Below are 18,803 nucleotides of genomic sequence, written 5' to 3' on the forward strand. Positions count from 1 at the left end.
TGCGGAGCCAAAAAAAGCTGGGGAGCTCTCCCCCAATGGGCAATAGGCCCAAGGCTCCTGAAGCTGCCACTGGAGGATCAGCCTTGTAAGCGGTGTGAGACCACTCGGGCTGTTGATGGCACACAGGGACGGTGCACGGAGACCCGGCCCTGGCAGCAGTGTGAGACTGCTCAGGCCCGTCATGGCACATAGTTTAGTGCACGGAGCCCAGGCTTTGGGAGCCGTAAGTGGCGGCTCGAGCCTGCAACCCTAGCAGGGCCAGTGGGCCCCATGGTGTGTGGGGCAGTGCATGGGGCAAGGACCTTGGGGCTGCAGTGAAGCAGCTCAGGCCCCATCTGCCAGCAAGCAGCCAGGTCCCACGGTGTGCAGGGTGGTGCACGGACCCAAGCCTTGGGAGCCAGAGAGCAGCGGAGGCTGCTTGGGTTAGCCACCTGGCATGAAGATGGACAGCTGGAGCCTGAAGGGCCCAGCCTGTGCTAAAAGAGCCCTCACTGCTGAGGCAGGTCACAGGGAAATAGTAGTGCTGCATACCTCCCAGTTCTGTTTCAGTACACTTGTAGTTAAACTCAGGCGGGGTTCTCTCAGAAATGTCCTGCACATTGTACTCCCGGTTGCTGAGCAATCGGTGTAGTAGGAAATCAGAAAACTGAGAGTCTGGGAGCTCTGAGTTCTCTGTCAATAAGGTCCCAGCCTTCTGGCTCCTCAGAGGCCTCAGTTCTCAAGGCTTGCAGGCTCAAAGGCTTCAGGAGAGACTGCCAGCCCAACTGCTCTAGGTCTGTGTTCCATTCTTTTAAACATAAAATCACATTTCAAACTATCAACATTTCTGCAAAACAGAAGGATGTTTGCCAACCCCCCTCTAAACAGTAGCTTCAGGTACACTGAAAAAAAACCGACCCAAAGGTTTTATTGATGACACTCCTTCAAAGACGTTATCAGTATTTGTACCAAATCTGTAACACACTTAGTGAAATAAAATATAATCATCCCTGGTATCAGTACAATGGTATAACTGTAGAAATGGTATTTTTACCAAGATGTACTGCACACAATGAATAAATGTAAAAATATATTTTATTCAATTGTTTCTGTTCTTAAATTAACAAGTTAACAAAATAACGATTTTCAACTTCCATCAGAGTCTTAAATAATATATCAGTGCAATGTTTTGCATATTCACCTGAGATAACATACTGCTATACCCACTGAGACAGAGTTGTCTCCAGGGGTGGCTGTGAACTAGCCTTATCCTTAATGACTTCCAAATGTAATAAATAGCACTAGTCAGTCCTCAAGGCCCCAGTTCAGAAAAGCAGTTCACTGTATGCTTAACACTAAGCATGTTCATAAACCACATTAACTTTAGTATGTAGTTAAAACTAAGCGGATTACAAAGTACATTCTTGAACAGAAGTGCTTTTCTGAATTGGGCTCCTTTGTCTATACCAAATAAATACATGATTGGCCAAAATCTTAAATATAGCTGCCAAAACAGCACCGAGCAGCTATTTAGAAAGTAGTGGCCCACAGAGTATGTTTACATGCAGTTCACAGGGAATATCAGGTAAATATTGCATAGCTCTGTATTATCCAGTGAATAAACTTACAAAAGATAATCATAAATCTAATACCTAATATTGGGTGCCCATACATGTGCTTGGGAGTGGACAGAGGGCAATTTAATTAGAGCAGTTCCTGGAGAGCTTCTCTCATTAAAATGTTGCAGTATCACATGTATTAATCCCCCCTCATGTTTACAAATGGCCACAGGATGCTTTAACTAAAACTTATTCAATAAGCATTAGTTAAAGCACCCCAGCAGCCATTTTTAAACCCACAGGGGCTTATAGATGTGATGCTACGGCAATGCTAGAGCATTCTAATTCGAACGCACAACAGACTTGATTAATCTAATCTCTAATTAGATCATGCAGAGCAAGTGTATAGCACCCAATCATTTCTTACATAGTAGTAAAAATCATAAATATGTCGGTGTTTCTTGGATTTCAGTATAAATAATGGTTGATAGCAATAGTTAAATATTAATAAATAGATTTATATAACATCTAAATAATAATAATAATAATAATAATAGACAAAACTTAGTCATTAACATTTACATCCCCTTGAATTTTGCCTCCTTCTTCTTTCTGAACGAGCAGTTGGGGAGTCCAGTTTTTGTAAGAGGGGGAAAAGTTCATTAATAGCCTTGCGCTGGATTTTCAAATCACTCATCTGTTTCAATTAAAAAAAAACAAAACAGGTCAGGAATAACAATACTGTAAACTAATTTTCAGGCTCCATGGTCTATGGTGTTGTAAGGTTATTCCATTGTAAAGCAAAGTAAAACTTCATGAAGAAAAGAAATAGTCTGGTACTCTGTCACTCTCTTCCCATAAAGAGAAGCAATCTTTCCATGAATTTTGTTTCTCAGGTTCCAAGTTATTTTATGACATGCTACAAATCAACAGTATTCTGTGCAATAGAGCTGCTGTGTAACGTATGATATGTTTGTGATAATTTCTCAGTTATACAATAATGAAAGAGAATAGCCTGATGCAACTGATGATAATTGAGTTCATCTGCTCTTAACAGTACATCTGTGGTGTCATTTCAGAGGTTGTTTCTTAAGCCTTCCTGAGATTTGACCATAAACTACTTACAATTTCCACAACCCAGTGGAAGACACAAATAACTGACCAATAGCCTGAACTAAGGTTAAAACTACTAATCTGAATGGCTTTTTATTTTCATTAATTAATTTTTAGATTGTTACAATGGATCAGTTGGGCTATTTTATGAGCACATCCTTAAATATTTTAAAAACACAAACACAAAAATGTAATTAAAAATCTACCCTAAAGCATATAATTAATTGACCTTTCCCTCTGTCATCCCACTCAGGCAAGAACCTTAGCCTGTAGGCTTCGAGTAAATCTGTGGTGTTTTTGTTGCATCAGAAAAGGGAATGAATGCCAAAGGGAGAGCGCCTTCTAGTGAAACATTTTGCCCTTTATGAAGAAAAGGGGTGGAGTTAATGGGAGAAAAAGTCCTATGCTTACCGGAAGTTTTGCCAACTCCATTATGTCATTTATCTTTTTGTAATCGTTAGCAAGATTGCTTTTCTTGGCAAGCAGATACTCGTGTACATTTCTGACGTGGGTTTTACTCGTGTCGATGTTCTCAAACATTTTCAGATACAAGGAAATAATGTGGCTAAATAAGATTCTTCTTTCATTTACCTGTTAGGAAAAGAAAAAGGAAATGGGTTCATGAACTTCCATCAAAAGAGAATTGCTGAAAACCAAAATGCAAGCCACTAGCTTTGGGAGACAGATCACTCCAGGTATTTGTATGCTCTCCTTCTAAAGCATCCACTAGCACTGCTCTTGGAGAAAGATCTGTTTGTTATGTAGGCATGATGGGATTAGGCCCACCAGGAAACTACAAACCCTTCTCATTGTTTAGAGGCATGCCAGTGGACTAGATGTACCATTGGTTTAATTTAATATGGCTGTGTTTATGTTCTTATGTCAAAGAGCACTCAGTGCAACCCAACACAGGGTAATAAACAGGATGGATTCAGCTTTCGTTCCGAGTTGGCTGTGCCTTGAGCTGAGCTCATGATGTAAGCAAAAGTATCCTGAGAGCTGCCATAAGTTGTATCAGCTGGCCATTACACTGGTATAGCCATGCCCTCTGCACTGACAGAGAGGTTGACAGAACAGTGGATGAATCAGTGTGTCAGTTCTAAGCTACTGAATCATTTATAGAGGGGTGATTTTTCTTGTGACTAGTTACTTCATGTTGGGAGCTGCATTGTATCACTAGAGCAATGCAAAGTAGCTGCACCATTGCACCAGATGTAATCCTAAGAATATAAACTTACCTCTGTCCAGCTTTTCAACTTTTCTGTAAAAATGGGTCCACCATCAGCTACATCTGAATTGCTTGAATTCTGCAACAGAGAATAAAAAGGTGCATAAGATCAACTGAAAAGTGAACAGCATTTGCCACTGAAAAGAGCAGGCACAGGCAATGTAACACATGCATTAAGGATTTTCAGGTGGGATTTTTTTTAATCTTTGAGGAAGTCTGTAACATAACATTCAAAAAAGTGTTAAGTCCCACTGGCTAATCTGTTACTTGTACTATAAAAACTTTTAGCCTATTTTACCATGCTTTCTCCACCTGTAATTCATTTCATTTAGGAAAATCAATACTGTGTATAGGACTATGTGCTCTTTGTGACTGCTGAGAGTAACAGCTAAAATGGTGTTTCCATTGGCTAATGTACTTTTATCTGTTTTCTGAGGTCTCTGTAAATCTACCAGTGCAAAGTCTGAGGGGTCTAATTCTGGCTGTTTTCCTTTTATAAGCTTTCTTTAAACCATTAACTCCAGTTAACTGTAAGACATGGGAAATGATTTACTGCAGTGAAGATTTTATAAAAGTAAAGTTCACAGTGCAAATAGACCCTCAAGTTAAACCCCAAGTCTTCCTGTAGCCCATGTTCAGAGACTGAGTGTAGTCCTTCCCTCTTAGAGTAGTTTGTGAAGACCTATTACCTAAAAGAGTAATTACCATGCTCCAGTAGACTCGATTAATTGAGTCTGCTATGACACGCTGTAATTACATGTCAAAGCAGCCTCCCCACTTCTGTACAGGCACCCAAAGGTATTTTGCACTAGAGAGGGGTTTAGAAGATGTAAGTTTACATAACCAGTTGTTCCAGGTCTACTGTATCTCAATCATAATAACATACAGAGCTTTAAAACATTGTTCTAGATTTTATAGAAATATAAATATTTTATCCAGTCTGTTAGAATACAATTCATGCAATGCAGAGTAAATAGTCTCTTGTGTGTCTTTTATGTTCAATAACATTATTACTATAAAAGAAGTGGGATAATTTTTAGGCTTAAACATATATTCCAAGTACCTGGCTAAACCAGGCACTACTACCAATTTTGAGAGGCGCTAAGCACTTGAAACAAACTTGAATTTTATGTTCCTTAGGAAGGATAAAAGTCCACTCCTTCTTAAGATGTGACTCTACAAAGCCACACTTAAAGTAATAAGAATCTAGCTAGCAAATGATAACAATCAGTTTTACATAAAAAACATTACTGCAATTAATCTCCAAGCACTTTGTTAACGTTACATATGCCTCACAACATTCTTCTGAGGGTATTACAGGAACTGTTGTATCCATTCTACAGATACATAAACAGAGGAAGTTAGGAACAGAGGTGGAAACAGTGATAGTGTCCCCCAGGCTCATGGGATCCTGCATCTCTCCAGCATATGAAAGCGAACTAAAAATGTTCTAAGGTGAAATACTGAGAATTAAAGCTCTTATTCTATGAGAAATCCCAGCTCAAGTCAGTGAATAATCTGATTTGGTTTTCAGTGATCATAAAAGCCAATTAACACTGGTTACATGGTCTCCGTGAAAAGAGGTAAGATTACAGAATTGAAGATCCCACAACAATCATGATCTCAGCCTATGAAACAATGATTAAAGTAGAAATATGTCAAAGTTGCGCCAGAATAGGCACTAGCAGTTCCTTCTCTGAGGAACCTAACAGAGGAAAAACCATCATATGTCTTTGCTGAAGCCAAAGGAACTCTCTTTCTCTCAGTTGCTTTCAGTTACTCCTGTTTATATCACTAATTACTATTAGGTCCTCTAATTATGACAAATATCAATGTAAAACTAATGATGATTCAAAACATTATAACTTAACTATTGTAAGATTTTTTTTTCTCTATAGATTGTTCCATCGAGCTCATTGCTGATGGGAAGTTAGGAAACTGCTGAGAGAGATGCAAAATACTGCATTACCTGAATCACTTCAGTTAGAGGACCTTAGTTGTGTAACTAGTATAAGCCAAAGAAATGATCTAGCCTCTTAACTTTAATTAATGTAAAGACTAAATAACTGGAAAATAAACCCTAATTTTACTCTATGTTGTTAAAGTACTATATGACATTACTTGTCATAAACCCAGCTCTTTCAGTCATATTCAAAAGCATAAGCAGAAGAGAAAGAAGAATACATTATTAGAAAGTTATACTTACAAAGTCAATTTTCAGTTTGTCTATGTCGCTCTGTACCTGGAAAGGTATTATGGTACTTTCCAAGCATCCAAGACAAGACAGATGAACAGAGAGAAAGATGAAGAGGTAAGCCTGAGAACTCATTTCTCTGGAGACACTGAAGTAGAAAAGTTGAAACGATTCTTGGATATGTTATGAGACCTAAAAGCAATAAACTAACTTTCTGTCGGCTCTTCTTTGGAAGAAAGCAGATTAGTGAACTTCATCTGCCTTGCTCGTAGTATTTATACCTGGCTGTTGACTATTTTTAACACGTCATCAGAAGAATTACATCTTTTTTCACAAGTTTCTGACAAGATGGTGTTAGATAGGAGGTGATGCTTAATGGTTTATTATTAGGTATGGTTTGTGGGATTGCAGCACTTACAAAGTTTCCTTTAAGTAACCAGTCTCCAGTATGAAAGCAGACAGCACTCATTTACATGTCCAGCCCTACCCGGGATCCCTCGAAAGCATTTTCACTTGACCACAGCGTGGCACCAGAAATTTCCCACATGCTTCATCAGCTTATTTAAAGTTAGAGTTTAGGTGGCATGATACTGTTTAAATGATGTGTTTGTGGTTGGGAACAAGCAGGAAGGGAAATTCTGGCACTTAATCTTACAAAGTGTATGCGCTAGGTGATAATATTCTTGCAAAACATGTAAAAGTAAAGAAATCACATAATGTGGTTATAGAGTCAGTTTGATGGCTAAGATGCTTGTGGTCTTCTCTTAAAAGACAAAAACTGTTTCAGAAAATCAATCCTTGGATGGCAGAAAGAGCTTGACAAGGAATGTGCTGCTTAGAAGAAATTTGTCAAAAGTTCCAGATTCCTTTGACTGTGACCATGTTTTGGGAGTCTATTTCTGATTGGTTCCCACATCTCTACAACCTGAGAAATGCTGCCTTACCATTCCAGCCAATTCAGTGGATGCAGAGTGCACAATCTCAGTGTATGGACAAGTACTGACATCGTAGAGACAGAGGATGTCAGCTGCAACTGCTGGTGGATGCTGCATGCTAGCATCTAACAGCTAACAGGAATTGGTTCTATCAAGGTTAGCATTAGTTAGTATTACTCAACTTTCTGTAGAATGCTAATAATAAATTATGATGATATTAGGATTATTTAGTTCATATTGTGTATACATTTATATTCATAATATATTTCAATTTATATTTCAGTGTAATACTTAGATTTATAATAATGTGGAGTAATTTATTTGATATTTCCACAGACTTTGCTATTTAATTATGGCCAATCAGTAGTGAGGGGTAGGGCTGCCAGGAGGGGCTTGCCATGAAAAAGTCCATGAAATCAGCTCTGCTTGTGACAAGTGGCCAATGAAAATCCGTTTGTCTCACCATGATTTAGTTTGGTCCCTAAATATCCGTTTTCAGTCCTTGGTGCTTGGTACCGAGCCAGCTTATGAATTTTTGTTCACAAGTGTTTAGTAGATTTCCTTTGAGCATGGGGATAGTGAGGTCAGAAAGGGAGTGGTCTGTGAAAAATGTTTTCCTACTGATATGTGTGTGTCTGTCCCTTAGTCATTATATTTTGACCATGAGAATTCATTTTGGTACAAAGTTGCTGTTTAGTTTCACCCATGCAGTTTCTACGAGGGCATATGTGGCACTGGATCAGATAATACATTTTGGGAAAGGTATGTGTGGGATCCATGGATTCTGATGGGTCCATTGTAGCGGGTGTTGATTGTAGTAGCAGCAGAGATGTGCTGCCAGGTTAAGCATCATGTTACTGTGGAGTATTGTGTAGCTTTTTCAAAGATGCATTCTATTTGTCTACTGGAGTATCCTTGATGTATGAAGGCAGATTTTAGGCTAGCCAGGGGGACATTGTGATTGCTGTCTTCATCATGGATCATTTTCTGTTGTTCTGATTTGTACCCCAAAAGCCCTTCCCCAAAGCTTCTGGAAGGAAGTATCCCCTTAAGTAGGTCCCACCTTTCCAATCCTACTCTCTGTAATCCTCTGTAATACTCGCTGTAATCCTGGGTGCACATGCAGATGTGGTAGTTTAACTGGTAGTTAAACTAAATGTAAAATGTGATACTAATGAGAATTTTAGACCTTTACTTCTAAATTAAAGATAACTCTGCTATTGTTATAACCATGACCTCTGACACTGCAAGTCAGTTTACCCTTGATCTCTGCTTCCTATGGAATTTATTTTGATGTGTATATACTTACCAATCAAGCTGTTTTCATTGAAGCTGACAGCATGATATTAAATAGTTTTTCAGAGCATGGAGAGAGAGAAATTGCCACAAGAAATTTGGGTTGTCCTGAACTTGAAGTGTATCTACCACTGGTACTCTTAACTTAGTCTGCTAAGGGGAGTCTTCTGGATCACCCCACCCTCTGCCAATTTGCTTTGACCCAATTACTTGAAATTTGTGCTTATAAGTAGTGTGGAAATCTATTAGAAATCAACACTCTCTGCATGTCAAAGTGGTGGAGGGGAGGAGTTCTACAGATACTGGATAAAGGTGGGGATTGGGAAGAAAGAATAATACTACAAAAGTTATATTGGAAACATCAGTGATTTTCCTGGAGATCATTTATTGTTTCTCTAACAACTGATTTTATCTTTTGATTTTTACTTCTACTTAATACATTAAATCCTCTGTGCATAGATTTCATAGACACTAGGGCTGGACGGTAAAGAAGTTTTTCCTTATGTCCAGTCTAAAACAGTCTTCCAGCGGCGTGTTTTATCGGGGAAAAAAATAGTTCCACCTAAAGGAATGCAATAAAAAGTGGAAACTTGGCTGTAGTATTAGGGAAGAGTGTAAGTGTTGTTCTGGAGGTTTGTATTCTTCAATATCTTTGCTCTGAACCACACTTGTCATCTAGTTGTAGCAGACTGACCTTTCAGAGCTTGGGTTGAGTCCCAGGCTTGAGATCCTGCTGTTTGGATTGGTGGAGCCCATCCAACAACCAGGAGGCAGCAAGAGGGCGTAAAATAAAGTTATGCCCCTTTCCTGAGAGGAGGGGGAGAAGAGCTCTCCTGGACCTGACTGAAAACTGTAAACTGTCAGGTCCAGAAGACTTCAGGGGTGGAGCCCTGGGGCGTATAAAAGGAGCTGCGTGCCCAGCACAAGGGGCAGATGTGGTGAGGGACTCAAGAAGAGCAGCCTTGGGAGTGCTACGAGACTACTCGGGCTCTTGACGGCGCACAGTAGGGCTGTGCAATGCTTCAGACAGAGCTTTGGATCCAGAGAAGCTTTGGACGCTTTGGTGTCCGAAGCAGCATGTCTGGATTGAAGTGCTGGCTTCGTTAGGCTTTCCAAAGCGGTTCGGAGCTTCCAAAGTGCTTCAGAAAAGCTTCAGAGCTGCTTTGCTGGCTTGAGGCACGGGAGGCACTACTGCAGGCCTGGCTGCTAAGCTACTGTGTTCCCACTTACCAGTCAATCATGATTCACTGAGAGACCAGCTCAATACAGAGTAGCTTGTTAATGTAACCAGTCATTTACTATCAATTAACACCTACAAAACCAGAGACTAAGGAGAGGAAATAATCAATACAGACAATCAACTGCCCCAAGACGGACACAGTCAGTTGCACAAGCACCCATGTCACGAGTTTTGTCTGTCAGCAGCTACGGGTGCAGGGCCCCAGAACCCCCCTGCACCTATCTCCTTGACAGCAGGCAGGCTTTGTGGCTGCAGCAGGGGCTACCATCCCTGCAGTTTTCACCCTGCTGCACCTTAACACACAGTGTGTCACCCATGTCACGAGTTTTGCTTGTCTGCAGCTTGAGGTGCAGTTCCTCTCAAACCCCTGCACCAATCTTCTTGAAACTTGGCAGGATTTGAGGCCTCCTGAGGGGTACCACCCCTGCAGTTTTGACCCCCCTGTGTTGTAACACATAGACGTGACATGAGTTTTGCTCTCAAGAATTTGGGGTACAGTTCCCCCCAAACCCCTCCACTGATCTTCCTGAAACGTGGCAGGCTTTGTTGCTTCACCAGGGGCTATCACCCCTTCAGTTTTCACCCTCCTGTGGTGTAACACACAGATGTGACATGAATTTTGCTTTCAATAATTTGGGGTACATTTTCCCCCAAACCCCTTTGCCAATCTTATTGAGACTTGGCATACTTCCTGCTGCCCACAGAGGCTACAATCCCTGCCAGTTCTGTCCAAATCAGACAAAAAACAACAAAGTTATAGATATTTCATTGATTCCCCATTATACCCGATGGCTGGATCTCCAAGGCCGAATTGAAGCACATACCCGGTCCGGACCTCTGGATCAGATCCCTGGCATCCAAAGTGGCTCAATCTGAAGCCAGATTGGATCGTTGCTGACTCACACAGGCCTTGCGCACAGGGACGGTGAATGGAGACCCAGCCCTGGGAGTGGTGTGAGAATGCTCGGGCCCATCATGGCACGGTGCATGGTTTGGTGCACAGAGCCCAGGCTTTGGAAGCCACAACTCCGGCAGGGCCAGCGACCCACACAGTGCATGGGGCAAGGGCCTTGGGGCTGCAGTGAGGCATCTCAGGCCCTATCTCACAGCAAGCGCCCAGGTCCCATGGTGCGCAGGGTGGCTCATGGGCCTAAGTCTTGGGAGCCAGAGAGCAGCAGAGGCTGCCTGGGCTAGCCACCTGGCATGAAGACAGACGGCTGGAGCCTGAAAGGCACAACCTGTGCTAAAAGAGCCTTCAGTGCTGAGCCAGGGCACGGGGAAATAGTAGTGCTGCAGCATAAGGCCCAGCATCCAGGAGCCAGAAGCACTGGTGCAGCAGCCAAGAGGAGCTGCGTCCTCAGTGCCCAGAGCAGGGCACAGGGTGGGGAGGAGCCCAGCAGCACAGGAGGGGCCTGGAGAGGTACTGCAGCAGAGGAGACCTCTCTGAGCTGCGCCCTGACAACCTCCACCTGAGGGGGCATGAGTCATTGGGCCCTTGGGTCCCACAGGGCAAAGACATGTGGGGCAGGCAAACCCAGAGAAGGGGATAGGTGAGCAGCCCCCCACCTAGTCAAGGCCTTAAAGGGAGGGGCCCCTGGTGCTTCCTGGACACCCCCCAAGGGACCCCATTGGAAGGAGGATTATCTCTTGCTATGGGTCAGGAACTATATTAAGTAATAGGTGTTATTAAGATTGTTCCTGTCTGCACCTAATATTTTGTAATTGAAACGTTGTATTGTGATGTTGTATTGTGTTGATGCTACTGAAATTGTTTTATTGTGATGGGTAAATAGTGTTATTTAGGGTTTGACCTTGGTTATTGGTTAATATTAACTGTGTAAATATATGTATATGATATTTAGTTTTATGATTATGTATATTATAACTCAATAAATCGTATATATTTAAGAACGTTGTGCTTGGGCTAACTCTATAGAAATTCTGGCATCCCTCTCACAGCACCCCCTCCTGCCTACCCATCCCATCCAATTGAGAATAGGGTACACCCTTGGGTATAACCGGGTTACATAGTAGCTGCTCCTATTGGTGAATACTTCAGTCTTCTCTGCATCATCAGTAACTAGTTTGCTTTCTGTATTCCATAAGGGGACCCACGGTTTCTTTAGTCTTCCTCTGTCTCTTGACATACCTGTAGAATCCCTTTTTCTTGCCTTTTATGTCCTTTACCAGTCACATCTCAAGTTGTGCCTTGGCCTTCCTAATTTTGTCCATATACACTCATGTAATACCCTTATATGCTTCTCTAGGTAATATGCTTCCCTTGGTAATATGACTGAGTTTCTACTTTTTATAGGATTCCTTTGTCAGTTTCAGCTTATTGAAGAGATTGCTGTCACTAGCCAGGCTGGCCTCCTGTTGCACTTCCAATTCTTCCAACATATCAGGATAGCTTCTTCCTGCACCCTTAATATGACCTCCTTAAAGAACAGCCAGTTCTCCTGAACTCCTTTTCCCTTTAGACTTGTCTCATAGGGGATCCTGCCTACCAGTTCCCTGAGTTTGTTGAAGTCTGCTTTTTTAAAATCCAAAGACTTTATTCTTCTGCTCTCCTTCCTTCCTCCCCTTAGAATCTTGAACTCTCTCATTTCATAGTCACTGCAACCCAGGTTACCTTCAGCTTCACATTCTCAACAAAGCTCTCCCTGTTTGTGAGCAGCAAGTCAAGAAAAACTTCTCCTCCAGTTGGTTTCTCCATCTCTGTACCAAAATGTTATCCCCAACACCAGGACTGGATTGACCCTTTAGTGGGCCCTAGGCAAACAAACTTGTGGGCCCTGGGCCAGTTGAGACCACCCTACCCACCCTGGCACTGCCACCCACAGCTGTGGTGGTGAGGCTGGTGGAGGGGAGGGGAGGGAGGGGAAGGGAAAGGAGGTGGACGGGGTGATTTGTGCGGCCACCACAGAGGGAAGGACCGTCCCCACCCCATGCAATTCGGAGCCCTAGGCACGTGCCTAGTTTGCCTATGCATTAATCCAGCCCTGCCCAATACACTCCCAAGAATTTGCTGGACTGTCTGTGCACTGCAGCATTTCCCTCCCTACAAATGTCATGGTAATTAAAGTCCCCCATGAGAACCAGGTTCTGCAATTTGGAAGCTTCTGTTGTTCGTTTAAAGAAGGCCTTATCCAATCTTCCTCCTGCATTGCTGGCCAGTAGCTGGCACCTACCATGACATCCCCCCTGCTGCTCTCTCCTTTACTCAGAGGCTTTCAATAGGCCTACCTTCCAGTTCTGTTTCAGTAAAGTTGTAGTTAAACTCAGGCGGGGTTCTCTCAGACATGTCCAGCACATTGTACTCCCAGTTGCTGAGCAATCGGTATAGTAGGAAATTAGAAAACTGAGAGTCTGGGAGCTCTGAGTTCTCTGTCAATAAGGTCCCAGCCTTCTGGCTCCTCAGAGGCCTCAGTTCTCAAGGCTTGCAGGCTCAAAGGCTCCAGGAGAGACTGCCAGCCCAACTGCTCTAGGTCTGTGTTCCATTCTTTTAAACATAAAGTCACATTTCAAACTATCAACATTTCTGCAAAACAGAAGGATGTTTGTCTACCCCCCTCTAAACAGCAGCTTTGGGTACTCTGAAAAAAATCAGACCCAAAGTTTTTATTGATGTTACTCCTTCAAAAACGTTATCAGTATTTGTACCAAGTCTCTAAGACACTTAGTGAAATAAAATATAACCATCCCTGGTATCAGTACAATGGTATAACTGTAGAAATGGTACTTTTACAAAGATGTACTGCACACAATGAATAAATGTAAAAATATATTTTATTCAATTGTATCTGTTCTTAAATTAACAAGTTAACAAAATAACGATTTTCAACTTCCATCAGAGTCTTAAATAATATATCAGTGCAATGTTTTGCATATTCACCTGAGATAACATACTGCTATACCCACTGAGACAGAGTTGTCTCCAGGGGTGGCTGTGAACTAGCCTTATCCTTAATGACTTCCAAATGTAATAAATAGCACTAGTCAGTCCTCAAGGCCCCAGTTCAGAAAAGCAGTTCACTGTATGCTTAACACTAAGCATGTTCATAAACCACATTAACTTTAGTATGTAGTTAAAACTAAGCGGATTACAAAGTACATTCTTGAACAGAAGTGCTTTTCTGAATTGGGCTCCTTTGTCTATACCAAATAAATACATGATTGGCCAAAATCTTAAATATAGCTGCCAAAACAGCACCGAGCAGCTATTTAGAAAGTAGTGGCCCACAGAGTATGTTTACATGCAGTTCACAGGGAATATCAGGTAAATATTGCATAGCTCTGTATTATCCAGTGAATAAACTTACAAAAGATAATCATAAATCTAATACCTAATATTGGGTGCCCATACATGTGCTTGGGAGTGGACAGAGGGCAATTTAATTAGAGCAGTTCCTGGAGAGCTTCTCTCATTAAAATGTTGCAGCATCACATGTATTAATCCCCCCTCATGTTTACAAATGGCCACAGGATGCTATAACTAAAACTTATTCAATAAGCATTAGTTAAAGCACCCCAGCAGCCATTTTTAAACCCACAGGGGCTTATAGATGTGATGCTGCGGCAATGCTAGAGCATTCTAATTCGAACGCACAACAGACTTGATTAATCTAATCTCTAATTAGATCATGCAGAGCAAGTGTATAGCACCCAATCATTTCTTACATAGTAGTAAAAATCATAAATATGTCGGTGTTTCTTGGATTTCAGTATAAATAATGGTTGATAACAATAGTTAAATATGAATAAATAGATTTATATAACAGCTGAATAATAATAATAATAATAATAATAGACAAAACTTAGTCATTAACATTTACATCCCCTTGAATTTTGCCTCCTTCTTCTTTCTGAACGAGCAGTTGGGGAGTCCAGTTTTTGTAAGAGGGGGAAAAGTTCATTAATAGCCTTGCGCTGGATTTTCAAATCACTCATCTGTTTCAATTAAAAAAAAACAAAACAGGTCAGGAATAACAATACTGTAAACTAATTTTCAGGCTCCATGGTCTATGGTGTTGTAAGGTTATTCCATTGTAAAGCAAAGTAAAACTTCATGAAGAAAAGAAATAGTCTGGTACTCTGTCACTCTCTTCCCATAAAGAGAAGCAATCTTTCCATGAATTTTGTTTCTCAGGTTCCAAGTTATTTTATGACATGCTACAAATCAACAGTATTCTGTGCAATAGAGCTGCTGTGTAACGTATGATATGTTTGTGATAATTTCTCAGTTATACAATAATGAAAGAGAATAGCCTGATGCAACTGATGATAATTGAGTTCATCTGCTCTTAACAGTACATCTGTGGTGTCATTTCAGAGGTTGTTTCTTAAGCCTTCCTGAGATTTGACCATAAACTACTTACAATTTCCACAACCCAGTGGAAGACACAAATAACTGACCAATAGCCTGAACTAAGGTTAAAACTACTAATCTGAATGGCTTTTTATTTTCATTAATTAATTTTTAGATTGTTACAATGGATCAGTTGGGCTATTTTATGAGCACATCCTTAAATATTTTAAAAACACAAACACAAAAATGTAATTAAAAATCTACCCTAAAGCATATAATTAATTGACCTTTCCCTCTGTCATCCCACTCAGGCAAGAACCTTAGCCTGTAGGCTTCGAGTAAATCTGTGGTGTTTTTGTTGCATCAGAAAAGGGAATGAATGCCAAAGGGAGAGCGCCTTCTAGTGAAACATTTTGCCCTTTATGAAGAAAAGGGGTGGAGTTAATGGGAGAAAAAGTCCTATGCTTACCGGAAGTTTTGCCAACTCCATTATGTCATTTATCTTTTTGTAATCGTTAGCAAGATTGCTTTTCTTGGCAAGCAGATACTCGTGTACATTTCTGACGTGGGTTTTACTCGTGTCGATGTTCTCAAACATTTTCAGATACAAGGAAATAATGTGGCTAAATAAGATTCTTCTTTCATTTACCTGTTAGGAAAAGAAAAAGGAAATGGGTTCATGAACTTCCATCAAAAGAGAATTGCTGAAAACCAAAATGCAAGCCACTAGCTTTGGGAGACAGATCACTCCAGGTATTTGTATGCTCTCCTTCTAAAGCATCCACTAGCACTGCTCTTGGAGAAAGATCTGTTTGTTATGTAGGCATGATGGGATTAGGCCCACCAGGAAACTACAAACCCTTCTCATTGTTTAGAGGCATGCCAGTGGACTAGATGTACCATTGGTTTAATTTAATATGGCTGTGTTTATGTTCTTATGTCAAAGAGCACTCAGTGCAACCCAACACAGGGTAATAAACAGGATGGATTCAGCTTTCGTTCCGAGTTGGCTGTGCCTTGAGCTGAGCTCATGATGTAAGCAAAAGTATCCTGAGAGCTGCCATAAGTTGTATCAGCTGGCCATTACACTGGTATAGCCATGCCCTCTGCACTGACAGAGAGGTTGACAGAACAGTGGATGAATCAGTGTGTCAGTTCTAAGCTACTGAATCATTTATAGAGGGGTGATTTTTCTTGTGACTAGTTACTTCATGTTGGGAGCTGCATTGTATCACTAGAGCAATGCAAAGTAGCTGCACCATTGCACCAGATGTAATCCTAAGAATATAAACTTACCTCTGTCCAGCTTTTCAACTTTTCTGTAAAAATGGGTCCACCATCAGCTACATCTGAATTGCTTGAATTCTGCAACAGAGAATAAAAAGGTGCATAAGATCAACTGAAAAGTGAACAGCATTTGCCACTGAAAAGAGCAGGCACAGGCAATGTAACACATGCATTAAGGATTTTCAGGTGGGATTTTTTTTAATCTTTGAGGAAGTCTGTAACATAACATTCAAAAAAGTGTTAAGTCCCACTGGCTAATCTGTTACTTGTACTATAAAAACTTTTAGCCTATTTTACCATGCTTTCTCCACCTGTAATTCATTTCATTTAGGAAAATCAATACTGTGTATAGGACTATGTGCTCTTTGTGACTGCTGAGAGTAACAGCTAAAATGGTGTTTCCATTGGCTAATGTACTTTTATCTGTTTTCTGAGGTCTCTGTAAATCTACCAGTGCAAAGTCTGAGGGGTCTAATTCTGGCTGTTTTCCTTTTATAAGCTTTCTTTAAACCATTAACTCCAGTTAACTGTAAGACATGGGAAATGATTTACTGCAGTGAAGATTTTATAAAAGTAAAGTTCACAGTGCAAATAGACCCTCAAGTTAAACCCCAAGTCTTCCTGTAGCCCATGTTCAGAGACTGAGTGTAGTCCTTCCCTCTTAGAGTAGTTTGTGAAGACCTATTACCTAAAAGAGTAATTACCATGCTCCAGTAGACTCGATTAATTGAGTCTGCTATGACACGCTGTAATTACATGTCAAAGCAGCCTCCCCACTTCTGTACAGGCACCCAAAGGTATTTTGCACTAGAGAGGGGTTTAGAAGATGTAAGTTTACATAACCAGTTGTTCCAGGTCTACTGTATCTCAATCATAATAACATACAGAGCTTTAAAACATTGTTCTAGATTTTATAGAAATATAAATATTTTATCCAGTCTGTTAGAATACAATTCATGCAATGCAGAGTAAATAGTCTCTTGTGTGTCTTTTATGTTCAATAACATTATTACTATAAAAGAAGTGGGATAATTTTTAGGCTTAAACATATATTCCAAGTACCTGGCTAAACCAGGCACTACTACCAATTTTGAGAGGCGCTAAGCACTTGAAACAAACTTGAATTTTATGTTCCTTAGGAAGGATAAAAGTCCACTCCTTCTTAAGATGTGACTCTACAAAGCCACACTTAAAGTAATAAGAATCTAGCTAGCAAATGATAACAATCAGTTTTACATAAAAAACATTACTGCAATTAATCTCCAAGCACTTTGTTAACGTTACATATGCCTCACAACATTCTTCTGAGGGTATTACAGGAACTGTTGTATCCATTCTACAGATACATAAACAGAGGAAGTTAGGAACAGAGGTGGAAACAGTGATAGTGTCCCCCAGGCTCATGGGATCCTGCATCTCTCCAGCATATGAAAGCGAACTAAAAATGTTCTAAGGTGAAATACTGAGAATTAAAGCTCTTATTCTATGAGAAATCCCAGCTCAAGTCAGTGAATAATCTGATTTGGTTTTCAGTGATCATAAAAGCCAATTAACACTGGTTACATGGTCTCCGTGAAAAGAGGTAAGATTACAGAATTGAAGATCCCACAACAATCATGATCTCAGCCTATGAAACAATGATTAAAGTAGAAATATGTCAAAGTTGCGCCAGAATAGGCACTAGCAGTTCCTTCTCTGAGGAACCTAACAGAGGAAAAACCATCATATGTCTTTGCTGAAGCCAAAGGAACTCTCTTTCTCTCAGTTGCTTTCAGTTACTCCTGTTTATATCACTAATTACTATTAGGTCCTCTAATTATGACAAATATCAATGTAAAACTAATGATGATTCAAAACATTATAACTTAACTATTGTAAGATTTTTTTTTCTCTATAGATTGTTCCATCGAGCTCATTGCTGATGGGAAGTTAGGAAACTGCTGAGAGAGATGCAAAATACTGCATTACCTGAATCACTTCAGTTAGAGGACCTTAGTTGTGTAACTAGTATAAGCCAAAGAAATGATCTAGCCTCTTAACTTTAATTAATGTAAAGACTAAATAACTTTACTCTAATAATTTTACTCTATGTTGTTAAAGTACTATATGACATCACTTGTCATAAACCCAGCTCTTTCAGTCATATTCAAAAGTATAAGCAGAAGAGAAAGAAGAATATATTATTAGAAAGTTATACTTACAAAGTCAATTTTCAGTTTGTCTATGTCGCTCTGTACCTGGAAAGGTATTATGGTACTTTCCAAGCATCCAAGACAAGACAGGTGAACAGAGAGAAAGATGAAGAGGTAAGCCTGAGAACTCATTTCTCTGGAGACACTGAAGTAGAAAAGTTGAAACGATTCTTGGATATGTTATGAGACCTAAAAGCAATAAACTAACTTTCTGTCGGCTCTTCTTTGGAAGAAAGCAGATTAGTGAACTTCACCTGCCTTGCTTGTAGTATTTATACCTGGCTGTTGACTATTTTTAACACGTCATCAGAAGAATTACATCTTTTTTCACAAGTTTCTGACAAGATGGTGTTAGATAGGAGGTGATGCTTAATGGTTTATTATTAGGTATGGTTTGTGGGATTGCAGCACTTACAAAGTTTCCTTTAAGTAACCAGTCTCCAGTATGAAAGCAGACAGCACTCAGTTACAT

The 18,803-nt window shown here is 40.5% G+C and overlaps 2 protein-coding genes across 2 annotated transcripts; both read right to left on the reverse strand.

The window, feature by feature from the left end:
* Positions 1 to 887: 887 nt before the first annotated feature.
* LOC132250050 (interferon gamma-like) lies at positions 888 to 12,260 on the reverse strand. Its single transcript, XM_059726176.1, has 7 exons — positions 12,177 to 12,260; positions 7,018 to 7,140; positions 4,943 to 5,089; positions 4,298 to 4,327; positions 3,890 to 3,958; positions 3,063 to 3,242; positions 888 to 2,235 (listed from the first exon to the last, which is right to left on the reverse strand). The coding sequence occupies exons 1-7, from the start codon at positions 12,258 to 12,260 to the stop codon at positions 2,110 to 2,112; spliced, it is 759 nt and encodes a 252-aa protein (XP_059582159.1). The 3' UTR covers positions 888 to 2,109.
* Positions 12,261 to 13,315: 1,055 nt separating this feature from the next.
* Positions 13,316 to 18,463, reverse strand: LOC102563354 (interferon gamma). Its single transcript, XM_059726177.1, has 6 exons — positions 18,341 to 18,463; positions 17,202 to 17,348; positions 16,557 to 16,586; positions 16,149 to 16,217; positions 15,322 to 15,501; positions 13,316 to 14,494 (listed from the first exon to the last, which is right to left on the reverse strand). Exons 1-6 carry the CDS (start codon positions 18,461 to 18,463, stop codon positions 14,369 to 14,371), a joined length of 675 nt encoding a protein of 224 aa, XP_059582160.1. The 3' UTR covers positions 13,316 to 14,368.
* Between the last annotated feature and the right edge of the window lie 340 nt (positions 18,464 to 18,803).

This window comes from Alligator mississippiensis, chromosome 4 (genome assembly GCF_030867095.1).
Source record: "Alligator mississippiensis isolate rAllMis1 chromosome 4, rAllMis1, whole genome shotgun sequence".
Lineage (NCBI taxonomy): Eukaryota > Metazoa > Chordata > Crocodylia > Alligatoridae > Alligator > Alligator mississippiensis.

Excerpts from the sequence above, each read along its gene's own strand:
- LOC102563354 (XM_059726177.1), bottom strand. The coding sequence starts at position 18,463 with ATGAGTTCTCAGGCTTACCTCTTCATCTTTCTCTCTGTTCACCTGTCT. Across the intron at positions 16,587-17,201 it reads GTAGTGCCTGGTTTAGCCAG|ATTTACAGAGACCTCAGAAA; the intron begins GTACTTGGAATA and ends TTGCACTGGTAG. Across the intron at positions 14,495-15,321 it reads TGGAGTTGGCAAAACTTCCG|ATGAGTGATTTGAAAATCCA; the intron begins GTAAGCATAGGA and ends TAATTGAAACAG.
- LOC132250050 (XM_059726176.1), bottom strand. The coding sequence starts at position 12,260 with ATGGAGAAACCAACTGGAGGAGAAGTTTTTCTTGACTTGCTGCTCACA. Across the intron at positions 5,090-7,017 it reads CCACTGAATTGGCTGGAATG|CTAGATTCTTATTACTTTAA; the intron begins GTAAGGCAGCAT and ends ATCATTTGCTAG. Across the intron at positions 3,243-3,889 it reads AGTTGAAAAGCTGGACAGAG|GTAAATGAAAGAAGAATCTT; the intron begins GTAAGTTTATAT and ends TTTTCCTAACAG.